The following is a 12685-nucleotide window of genomic DNA, read 5'->3' as shown; positions in this document are numbered from 1 at the left end:
ATTCCAAATGCTAGAATCTCAGGAATCTCATCTACATGTTTTGGTCAAATCCAGAAAAAGGAGTGAAGTTAGAACACACCTTTTCTTAATATGTATTAATATTGTTAAAGGTGAGATTCTATGCTATACAGCTAGATTCAAGCTATTCTTCTATGCCATACTGAATTTATAAGGATGTCTCAGTAAATTTACAGATTCAGAAATGGAGTGGAGGAGAGAAAAAAACATTCTACAAAATTTATCAGGATAAAAAGTACTTGCCTGGGTAAAAAATTACTACCCATAGGAGATGCTGAAATAAAAATGTTCAAAGAAAGCTTGGCCCAAATGCCTATTAGTAAGCTCATATAAGACATCTGATTAATTATCCATCTGCCTTCTTTTGGGACTCATAGGTCAGTCACATTAATGCGTTTTTTATAAAATAATTATAAAACAAATACAGGGTGTTATAAGGGAAAACAGGGAATATATTATCTATAGAAGCTCTCTCTCAGTTAAGATGGCCATAATTATATCACTGGTTATTAAAAACTGATATAAATATGTGCATTCTCATATCAAATTATATCCATGTGTTATATTCTTATACTCATATACAATATTTAAGATTCACTATTTTTTCCAACCTCTTATCTATTTATGTCTGTTCTTACCTCTTGTGTTAATTTTCGTATGAACCTCGAGCTGGGGATCGCTTGAAACCATACAAGGCCACCAAGGATAGGTTCCCACCTTAGACCAGACAAGATCACCAACCTGGAACTTAACACCAGCAGACACTTCTGTTGTTTGAACAGAAGATAATACTGGCTGAACCTAAAGGAAAAGGTTCCAAAACTTCATCAGCAGAGAAATTTTTAAAAAAATTCTGTAGAAAAGCACATTAAACAAGTTAATCATGTAAAATTTATCTTCAATTATACTTTTCTCTCATACCTGCTATCCATAACTAGCAAAAAGGAAGAAAAGGAAAATGATTAAGCCCCACTCCAACTACTAAAAATGGGATTGGTTTTTGTTGTCAAATTATTGATAAGGCATCCTGATAACTCACCATATCTATTAAAAAGTGGTCATAAAAAAATCCGTAACTTTGTATGGTGACAGATGGTAACTAGACTTATCCTGGTGGTCATTTTGCAATGTCTACTAATATGGATACAATGCTGCACACCTGACACTAATATAATGTCAATTGTATTTCAACAACAAAAAATGGTCATAGTTTTGAAAAAGGAAATAATTCACTGAAAATATTTTCTTAAACTAGCTCCAAGATTTATTTCAGCATAACTTCTGAAATGAAGTATGGAATTGTAATGTGTGTTAAAAGTGTTGTAATTTAATCACCCTGCTTTCACCTTACACTATATTTGGTTAGACAGTATTCAATACAGCAACTCACCGGGGTTTCCTCTTTTAGTACTGGATCTTCTCTTGGCTTTTCTGATACAGTGTCAACCCTCTCACTTGGTCTCTAGGTGAAAAGGTATAGGTAAAAAGAATAAAATGACAGCAAACCAAAGAATAGTGACATATACAAAAAGAATCAAAACTAAATAGCTAAGAGAGTAAAGGTCATTTATTAACTCAATGTAAGGAGTTAAGAACAACTTACACAGTACATCATGCCATGTCTTGACATTCATTTCCCATTGCACACCAACTCTCTCATTTATTTTAAAACTTAAGTTCTTAATTTGTCGGTAATTTGTTTTAACCTATCAGAGTACAGAAAAATGGGCACCAGTTGCTAGTACTATATACTTGGAATTCTTTCTGGGGAGCAATATGACAAGATGTTTGAAAAGCCTTAAATTTTCAGACTCTGACCCAGCAAATCCACCTCTAAAAATGTATTTTGAAAAAGCATTGAGAGGTATGAAACATATACACTAATATGAAGTATGCACACCAGTGCTTAGAGGAGCAGACATTAGAAAGAGTCTATATGTCCAAAAATGCAGAATAAATCACAACTAGATAGTGGATTAATGTAAATTTTTAAATGACGTGGGAACATAATAATAAAATTACTTGAAAACTGCAAATTGCAAAGTGGTTTGTATAGTGTTAATACTTGGGGAAATAATTTTTTTAAAGTTGCACAGAAGACTAGAAGTGAGGGAATAAATGATTTTTTTGGTGTGCTTTTTTGTATTTGTCAAATTGTCTATAATAAACATTGCATTACTTTCCTAATAATAAAACCCACAAATATGTTATTTAAAAATTAATTTTTACAACAACACTTTGGGAAGGCAATTTGGAAGTATCTATCAAAATTCAAAATGTGCACACTCTTCATCTAGTAATTATACTTTAGGAACCTATTCTACAGAAATACACAAAAAGAAAATCAAAGTAGAGGGATGGTAAATATAGCATTATTTCATTTCAGTAATCTACATGCCTTCAACATATTCCTATTTTTTATTTTAAAATAGTCTACATATCCCTTAAAAAATATTATATATATTGTACACCAAATTGATAAGAGTAGTCATCTTTGGGGAATGAGGTTAGGGAAATGGTGAGATAAGATCTACACTTTTGTATTATTTGCATTTTTGGTAAAAAGCCTATTATTTCTTTTGTAATCTAAAAGATTTAAATTTTCTTCTCATTTGTCAAAGAACAGAATTTAATTTAAATAACTTAAAAAGAGGGATATATCCATCAAATTAGATCTTAATTCCACTAAAAAATTTTTGGTTAATTCTAAAAGTTACTTAAAATTCTTATCCAGCTAATTCAAGACAATTAAGACACTGCTGTAAAAAAAAAGTTTTTTTAAATAGAAGAAATGGTAAAAAAATTTTTAACTATTAGGAAATGATAAGCCAGACAATATCACAAACCCCAAGGATCAATTATTCATTCAACAGTGCCTGGGACTGTCCAAGCACTGTTGGAGAGGTTGGACAGACAATGGTGGAACAAACAGATGTGCTCCCTAACTTCAAAGAGCTTACAGATGGGTAGAACAGACACACACCAAACACATACTTACACAACGTAAATGTATGAAGAGAAATAATGGGGAATGTGGGTATATCTTTAGATATGAAGGTCAGAAAAGGCCTCTCTGACAATGTAAATTGTAATCTGAAATTTAAAGGAAGAGGAATTAGTCTAGTACAAACTAGGGTAAAGAACATTCCAGAAAGGAGTGGTATGTGTGAGGTTCCTGGGGTTAAAGAAGGCAGAAGCTTCATGAAGGCTGCTACAGTAAGAGGAGAGTGGAGAGGCAAGCTGCATTATAAGGGCCTTGTAAGCCATGTTCAAGTGTTTTATCTTCAGTGTAATGAAAAGCCACTGAAGAGGATTAGAGAAGAAATAAGCATCAATTTGTTTTAAAAAGATCGTGCTAGCTATTATGTAGAGAATATTCAGGAAGGGAGTAAGAGAGGAAGCAGAATGTTTAATTAGGAAGTTACTAAATATATAAGAAATAGTCCAGGTGAAAGAAGATAGTGGCAACTTGTTGATGGGCACAAAATTAGCTCTGGCAGATGCATCTGCAAGATGCATGAATATCTCATCTAACAGGACACACTCAGTGGGCAAGCAAAGAAAAATCTATGTTCAAATGAAAAACTGTTTGCTGATCACTAGTGTAATAATAAAGCAGGTTAGAAATACTGCCCACATTTGCATAGTCCCATCTGGTGGCTTCACTTCAGTCTACAGATGTAGCTTAAGCCTTCACCTCAGCTTCTCATTCTCAAGCTACAGCAGGAAGACAGGGCCACTTGAGGAAGCACATAGGCAGCCAAGACAGCGAGTCATCCTCCTCCACACATTCAGTCTTCATGATGTCTGGGTGTAAGGTATCTCTGTAACTCTTTTTGAGGGCAGACATACAAGGAGTGACTAATCTTTGCCAACCAACAGAATGTTACTATTGTAAGAACTGGTCTGAAGCCCATTAACATTTTCCCTTTCTCGATTTATGATTTAAATGCTGTATCTTTTTTGATTTTTTGGTTTGTTCCAGACTGTTTTTCATTCAGGCTGGCTTGAAGGACTGTAAAAATCACTTTCATAGAACTGAAATCTTTTACACAATCATTTTAAGAGGAAAGAAATGGCAAGGGAGAGGAATAAGCCCAGGAAGATTTATTCTAAGCCTTCAAGACTATGTAAATAAAAGAGAAGTCAGATAGGATGCTGCAATGATTGAAAAGGAATACACACTGTACAATGCGCTAACACATGAACAGAGACATGTCTAGTAGGCATTTAGACATCTACGACTTGAGCTTGAAAAGTAAGAGGATAAACTAAGAGATAAGCATAGCAGCACAAACATCAATTAAGATGGGAAGAAGTTTAAGATAAAATGGTCAATGGAAGTTAAATGCTTAGGAGTCAAGAAAAACAAGGAGTCACAAAATGCCAACAGAATACTTCCAGGTATGAAATCCATTTTCCTTCAGTTGTTCTAAGGATAGATAGCTTGAAAGAGATTGAAATCAAGTTAAGGATAGAAGATACGTTTTTTGGCACAACAGTTTGCTTTAGGAAGAGAAAGCATCACAAAAAGATGACAGCTCTCCTTAGTGTTCTAGTTAATTTTAAACTTATGGTTTTATGCCATTTTTTTACATTTTTAGTTGATTCCACATGGAAAGACCTATATTCCAGGGAAGAATCAAGTTTCTTAAACAGGAAAAAAGAAAATACATTAAAAGAGCAGCTGAAATAAAATTACATTATCCTAAATATTCCTTCTTCAAAATTTGGTCTAGCATTTTTATTAAAACCCAAGAGATTTACTAAGATGAATAATATGCATCAAACCTGGCATAATCCCAAGCCCCTAAAAATTTTCAAAACGTTAAGCAAAATCATGTTCTCTACAAGAACCAAAAACTTATGTAAACATTTTAGAAAGAATACTTTAAAGGCAATAAATTTGTGCATTTTTTCTTTTACTTTTTGAATAACTGCCTAAGTTTGCAATCTTAAAAACTAAAATATCTGTATTAAAAAGAACTGTGAACAGCTCCTGAGAATTGTAATACCTACTACTCTGAGGCCAGAAAACCAAATATAATCTCTAACTTAGTGCCAAGGGACGGGACCAGCTATTTGACTTTTTGTAAATGAAAATGGCGAGCTAAGAGTTAATGAGACTACTCTTAGTGCATAAGCCCACTGAGGTGGCTGGTGAAAGACCAATGTTTGAACAGGGCCTCACTCACATGCCTGAGGCATTACACCTGCCAAGGAGGAAGAGAGGCAGAAACATTTCCACATGCTTCTAATTTGGTGGGAGGAAAAACAGCTAAGGCAGCTTTATAAAATATACAATCTCAGTAGTGATCTCAGGTCTCCTGCTGCCTAGATGTTTGGGCACATTTTCATTGTTGAGAAGATATACTTAGGTTGTTCCAAGTAACAGCCACTCTTTAGAAGGCCAAACAGATCAGAATTAGAAGGAAACACTTGCAGATCAAGTAAGAAAAAAATATAGTAGTGAGTGAAATCAGGAAGTGTATTGTTTTAGATGAGATTTTGTTTGCTCAAAAAAGAACCTATGAGTGGGACTTTCAGGAAAAAGTACATATACAAAAGCAAATCCAGCTTGAGGACAATCATTTCAAACGTTTTCTCCAGGCACAGAGTTCTCGTTATGCTGCCCTGAGGAATCTGGGGGAGGGGAGCCGTCCAGTGGCTCAGCAGGCTCTTACTTGGGCTTCCCTTTTACTTCTGAGTCCTCTACAATGCTAGAAGTCAAGGGATTGAACCCATTGTGACCCTAGTGATGACTTGGAGGAACAAAGGTTTCAAAAATTAAAACACTCAAAAAAAAGTGTCCTGAAGGACGCAAATTTTAGTTGTTGTTCAAGTTAAGGAAATTCAACTAAAAACATACAAGGTTAAAAAACAGATTCATTTGTGCACATCATTAGTCATCCGTATAGTTTAGCAAAAGCACAGCACTAACAAAAAGCAAGAGCCTTGGGGCCTCTAGCTTTAAAGTTCTATTGTCAGAATAGCATACAACTTTGATGACATCCATCTCATAAGCTTATAACTGTCCCCTCCATGTGTGATAAAAGTTTAGTTAATCCAAATTCAACTAACAAGAACTTAGCTCTTTGAAAGAAAAGAGAGGAGGGAAGGGAAAAAGAGGGAGAGAAGATGTCAGGGGAGGGAGAAAGGGGGCAGGAGGAAATAACGGACAGGGAGAGAGGGAAAAACAAAGAAAACCTGGATTTTTCCCCACAACTCAACTTTTGGGAAATGGTCTTGGTACTATTTAGTGCAATCAATGCCACTACCTACATCTGTACCGTCAGTCAAGTTGACGTTCCTTTACCACAAAATATAAGATACTAAATAACAAAATAACTAAGTTATGGGCATGATTTACTAAAAAACAAAATAAACTAAAACTCTTAAATTATATTTAACCATTCTAATCCTAGATATAACTGAAGGCTGAAGTGATATAAAAGGACAGGCATTGGAGATGAAGCAACAAAGACAGAATTGGCTTTAAAATCTCATTGCAAAGTGATTACTAGAAATATTATTGCATTGAATTTTTCCTAGATTCTAATACAGCAAAAAGTCAAACAAAATAAACAGACGTCTTATCCTGCCTCTGCTTACAGCCCGATTCTATTTTGAGATATATTTTTAACTCACTTTATTAATAAAGGCAAAAAGGCTACACTAATAAGTAAAACTGAATATTCTTCTATTTGCCAGATTCTCAGAGCAAAAGCAAGACAGGCCAGCAAAACAGTTCTCAGGGACGAAGCTAAAACCAAATTCAGGTCTCAAGCATTTTTGTGATTCCCAAGAGTCACAGTGCATCACACATCTTTTCACTGCAGGTCTAGGAAAGAACTGCTACAGTGAATGTACCTGGAGTGCAAAAAGGTAACTTCTCCTCTTCCATTTATTCATTTACTTCACAACAGTTAGTATAAGATGCTGCTAAGTCTGAGTTAAGTTCTGCAGAAGGTCTTTAATAAGACATCAAAAGGCATTTCAGACCATTTAGTTTCAAAGTCTTCATTTTACAAATGCACGTGTATGTATGTATTTTCTGGTTCTTCTTACTAGAACAGAAGCACCCTGAAAACAGGTCTCTTTACTTTCCATTCATTGACCTACTTTCAATTCTTAGAAAAGTGGCTAGCACACAGTTGGTACTCAATCGTATTTGTTAGGTGAATAAATAAGAAAACCGTAGAAAAATGAAAAAAACATATTCAGATATCACACTGGGACTTGTAAGAGTCCAGAACCAGTGTGACCTTTTTCTTCAGAAAGATCACATTTGAGTTGTATGAAGTACTGAAACTCAGCCACCAAGGAAAAGGTGAGATGGCACGAAGTAAACATTTCTTTGAACAGAGGATAACAAATTAACTTATTCAGGCATAATGGATATAAAAGCAGACTAGCGTTACAAAAATAAATGCTCATTTTTTTCCAAATCAGTGTCTGGGAAACATCAATTCATACCATGTATTAGAAAACTAACTAACCACTCTTTATTCAAGCTAGAATTGATTTGTTACATACCTATTATTATGAAGAAAATTCATACTGAAACCTCAGAGATATTAAAAAATTCAGCATGTGTCTTAAGTCACCTATGAAAGATGATTTTTATAAAAACTCCATCTGAATTTCTAGCCAATATATAGGAATACTAACTTCAATTTGAATGAAATTTAATAAAGTTCCTCTTCAGGTTATTTTGTAGCAAACACACTAGTAATCAGTGTTAAATTTAAGCTCTACCAGCAGAAGTTGGTCTAAAATAATGAAAAACCAATATAATTAACCTTTTCTCTTCATCTTTCCCTTTCATCTTTAGAAAACACAAGTTTATTATGAGCAAAAATAAGGCTGTTAGACAAAGAAACATATGAAGATTCTAGTGTCACATGTTTTAAAAGTATGTCTTCATTCTAATGATGTCTATTCACTTAACAGATTTTTATTGAGCACCCATTATAATATCCCAAGCTCTTTGCTAGAGATTAAGAAGAAGTTATCAGAAATATTTATATTTGAAGAGATAAAAGCTGAAAAAAATCTCTTGGACTTCCAGTAAATGTGAAATATTACAAAATTTTTCAAAAAGATGTTTCAACTTACATTTTGTTCCTCTGGTTCTAATTTGGGGATTTTGTGTGACTTGCGCTCTTCAGATCTAGATGAGTCATGCTTGTTGCTTTTTTTCCTCTTTTCTTTTCTGCTTTCATGCTTTGACTTTGTGTGCTCGCTTGCCTGTACTTCATTTAAAAGGTCTCCACAAAGGGAAGATTCAAACAATTCCCTGCCATTCTGGATAGTTTTGGTTATTTTTAGTTTAATTTCAGGTGAGCCAGTCTTCTTTGGAATCACAGTTTGTGGTACCGAAGGAGGAGGTGGTGGCTGTGGAGGAGAAGGTTTTTCCAGAATTTCATGTGGTCTTGTGTTTGGAATTTCTGAATGGTAATAGTCAGCAGGGCTAAAGTTTCTAACTGCACCAAAGCCATTGGCTGACCCATTGGGATACTGATTATATGACTGGTATTTGGTCTGAGTTTCATACATGCTGATTGAGGATGGATAGCCATTTGTGACCGGAGGAAGATCCTCTGCTGTAGGTGGGTATGGAAAGCCTTGCTGCAAGGTAGGTTCATATGGTGTCTGGCCACCATCTTCAACAATGTCACTGTTGTTATCAAAGGCATCCTCCTGACGGATGTTGGCTGAGTCAATGAGTTGAGGTGGTTGCTGAATTGTGTTTCCCATGATCCCTTGCATGAAAGAGAAAGAGAAATCCATTGTTCTGCTCCAGCATCCTTAACTTTCCCTTTCTCTCATAGGGCCTAAAATTTTAAAAGAGGAGATTAAAAAGTGTTAAAAAAAAGAAAAAAAAAGTGTTAAAATCCTCACAGGCTAGAGATTAACAAATTGCAAAAGGACTGAACTGAAATATCCTGAGCACTATTTTCATATCCAGGGAGCACAAACACTAAATATTTTTAAAACAGGTAGCCCGGATAATGCTGATCTAAGGCAGAGACTTATCTTAAATGCTTATCTGTTTGAAACTCGATTACTTTCACAATAACTGTAGTTACAAAATTTTATGCTCTGAAAACATGCAAAATAGTTTTGGCATTCCTTTCTGTTTCTCAAGTTAGAGATTGTACATCTCAGGTTAAAACTGGTATTTACAAAATAAGCAGTGTTCTGACACATGTAAATTAGGTTTCATGAGTCTCCTTTAAATCATTCATGTTTTGTCCAGTGGTTCTTTTTGCTATTACAAAAATAAAATCTTCCTGCAAATATTTTAAATACAAAAGCAAAAAGGCTTATTCTTCTTCTCCTCCATCATTTCTATTTTTTAATGTCATGGAAAAGCACTGTAAATGAGTGTACTTCCAAATTTTTCTGTATGTATTTACATATACAATTGTAAAAATATGATGTATTCTGTGACTTGCTTATTCAACTTGACAATGTACCCTACATCTCTTTTTACATTAGCATGTATAGATAATTTTTACACATACTTCCTTCTTTAAATGGTTGTACAGTAACAGTGGTATCTACCAAATGTATTTAACCACTTGGGTACTGACAATCATTTAGTGGCTCACAATTGTTTGATATTATAAACATGTCTACAGGAAACTTGAAATTCTATCTCTGTGCATATACAGGACATATTTAAAATTTTTTGAGATACTGCAAAACTGTTCTATAGGCTGTACTCTATCAATTTATACACACAGCAGTAGGATGTGATGATGCCTGATGCTCTGCAATCTTGCCAGTATCAGGTTGTTTTTGACCAGGTACACATATAGCAGAATCACTGGTGTGCTTGTACAAAATGCACATATCAAGATCTACATACTGATGAATCTGAGTCAATAAATGTGGGGAAGGTCTAGAGCATAACAATTTTAAGACCACATCCCAGCTGATTCTGATACACATTCTTGGTCAGGTCACTGCACTATCAAGAAAGATCTCTGCATCACAGTCATGGCTTTAAACTCTTACAATTACTGCACCTCATCTAAGGTGTCTACAGATGCCCATATTATGTAACAATGTTATAATCATCTATTAGGAAATGCTCTAAGACTAATCTGCTTTGTCATAAGATTTGACAGGCCCACATCTCCAGACAAAGGATTAATGGACAGTCTAGACATTATTTTGATACCTCCATAAAAATTTATTCTAGAAAGCTCCTAGGCAGGGAGGATTTCACTACTGTATCAAGTCTGATGAACTGATCGTAGCTGCCTAGAATACTGTGAAGAAGGGTTCTGAGGTTTCAGCCCACTTCAAGTCTATGATCAATTAATAATGTCTGCTGTCTTGGTTGTAGTAGGATTTACCATATTGATAAAGAAAGTAACTAAAACAGCAAAGGGAAGAGAAAAAACAAAAGCTGACAATACACTGTTCAAGGCAGCTCTAATTAAACAGCTGCTGTTTATTCTGCTGGTAGCAAACAGAAAGAATTTTAGAAGGTCTAAAATTGCAAACAAATAAATATGAGAGCCTACAGAAATCAGCCTGCCCATACTGCCCAAAAATTATCTATACATGCTAATGTAGAAAGAGATGTAGGGTATATTGTTAAGTTGAATAAGCAAGTCACAGAATACACCATATTTTTACAATTTTATATATAAATATATACAGGAGTGGTGGTGGTGGGTGGGAGTGTTAGCACTCTCTTTTTTTTTTTAAGTTACTCTGGGCCAAGGACTTTATACATTAACTCATTTAATTCCCATAACACCTCTACAAGATAGGTATTGTAACTCCTGGTTCATAGTGGAAAAAAAAAACTAAGCTTCAGAGGGATTAGGTAGTCTGCTTAAACCACAAAGCAAAGGGGACAGAATTAGAATTGGAATCTAAGCATGCCTGACTCTAACGCCCATTATGTTTAACCACTATACCACTTCCACTTCCCTTAGCTATAAGTTCTGAGAGGATTCATTTCTTTTGTTTACGTACTTAATTCCTTGGTCACTGCCAAAATAACAATAAACCATTGTATAATAACCACCACTAACACTTAACTAGCACTTAGTATGTGCCAGAAACCATTCTGAATGCTTTATATACAGTACTACATTTAATCCTCAACAACCTTCCGGTAGGTAGTAGTACTAGTTCCCATTAGAGACGGGGAAACAGAGGCACAGAGAGGTCAAATGACTTGCTCAACTGCACAAGGTTAGTCATTAACTGACAGGGCTGGGATTCAAATCTAGGCAGTCTGGTTTCCAACTCTGTGATCCTAACCAGCATACCACAACTGATAACACTGATAAATGTCAGAGATCATTCTTCATATATAATTTAAGAATTGAAACATTACCCTGGTTTTACCCTTGTCAAAAATGTATAGCTCAGACCCAAGAAGGGTATGTTCTAAAATTGTGTAAACACACATGGGGCAACCATACAGGTGGGATTCAGAAGTTCTTCAAACTTCCAACTTGAAGGCAAGTTAAATACTAACATGTGACAAGATGAAACCTGTTATTTTTTGTTCCCGTAACTGTCACATACATGATCAGTTTCCAGATTAGTGTCCCAAAGTATAGTCTACAGAGGTTTTCATGCCTATGTATTCAGAGATTAAGGTTTTTGATAGTTTTGATTTAGTTCCAAACATAGTTTAGTATTTCACCCTTTTCTTCTCTAGCCCTTGAACCAAGTAACTTTATTTCAGTTTCAATTAAGAAATAACAGTACCATCTTATAATTATACAGGAGTTTACAATTACAGAATATTTTCATATGCATTCTTATTTGATCCTCAAAACAATCCTGTGAGGCCGGCATTAGCTACACTGAATGTTTGAGATGCTGAATTTCCCAAAAGTACAAAGCTGTATGTGACTGAGCCTGAAAAAGAATCAACCTCCTGACTTCTACTACTGGGCTCTTTTCCACAGTTATCCCACTGCCAGAGAATGCCCAGCCACCCAAAGACTACCGCACCATATAACCTTAAGAGTCACACTGTCCAAACTGAACGTACCGTCCTTTCCCCTACTCGGCTTTCTTTTCAGACTACCCCAGATTTGTCATCACTGTCACTATTTTTCTAGCTTATCAGGCGAGAAGCCTCAGGCTCAGGGGTGACTGGTTTTTCCTTTTCTGTTAAGCCACAAAACTAGTCATTGAAAAATTTTGTAATTTCTTCCTTTGATATCTCTGATTTGTTCTTTGATCTCTATGTTCATGTCAGCCCAGGCCCTCAGCACCTTATCCTGAACTATGACAACTGATTTTCTAGATATTTCTCACCTCTTTTTCCTGAAGCATACCAAACTTCAGTAAGTCTATTCCCATACGAGGACACTCCACAGCTCCATGTTATACCAAGTCCCATCCATGCCTTTCAAGGTTTTCTATAATCTTTTTTCCTACCAATCCAACATAGTACTTTAAATGGCAGCTGCATCACAATCTACAAACTATTCAAACTTCCCATTTCCCAATCTGTCCCATACCTGTAATTCAAATTCCTGTTTGACTGCTTCTCTTGTATCTCACAACGTCTCAGAATACCTCATAATAAACTTTGTTTTTATTCTACTTAAATGTGTCCTTCCTATGAAAAAAAAAATGAAATCTCCACTTATTAGCTGCCCAAGCCAGACACCTG

The 12685-nt window shown here is 35.2% G+C and overlaps 1 protein-coding gene across 5 annotated transcripts in view; it reads right to left on the bottom strand.

Moving 5' to 3' along the window:
- Positions 1-12685, bottom strand: part of NSD3 (nuclear receptor binding SET domain protein 3) — a 92624-nt gene that overhangs the window by 55790 nt on the left and 24149 nt on the right. For all 5 annotated transcript variants that reach the window (XM_036932183.2, XM_036932182.2, XM_036932185.2 and 2 more), the window contains 3 exons: positions 8137-8855; positions 1409-1480; positions 657-819 (listed from right to left, as the gene is read on the bottom strand). In XM_036932183.2, the coding sequence (XP_036788078.2) occupies positions 657-819; positions 1409-1480; positions 8137-8811 (910 nt within the window). In that variant the 5' untranslated portion in view covers positions 8812-8855. The remainder of the gene's footprint in view (positions 1-656; positions 820-1408; positions 1481-8136; positions 8856-12685) is intronic.

Source organism: Manis pentadactyla, chromosome 7 (genome assembly GCF_030020395.1).
Source record: "Manis pentadactyla isolate mManPen7 chromosome 7, mManPen7.hap1, whole genome shotgun sequence".
NCBI classification, from domain to species: Eukaryota; Metazoa; Chordata; class Mammalia; order Pholidota; family Manidae; genus Manis; species Manis pentadactyla.
The sequence above is the reverse complement of the archived record's forward strand: the minus strand, read 5'-3'. Positions and strand labels throughout refer to the sequence as shown.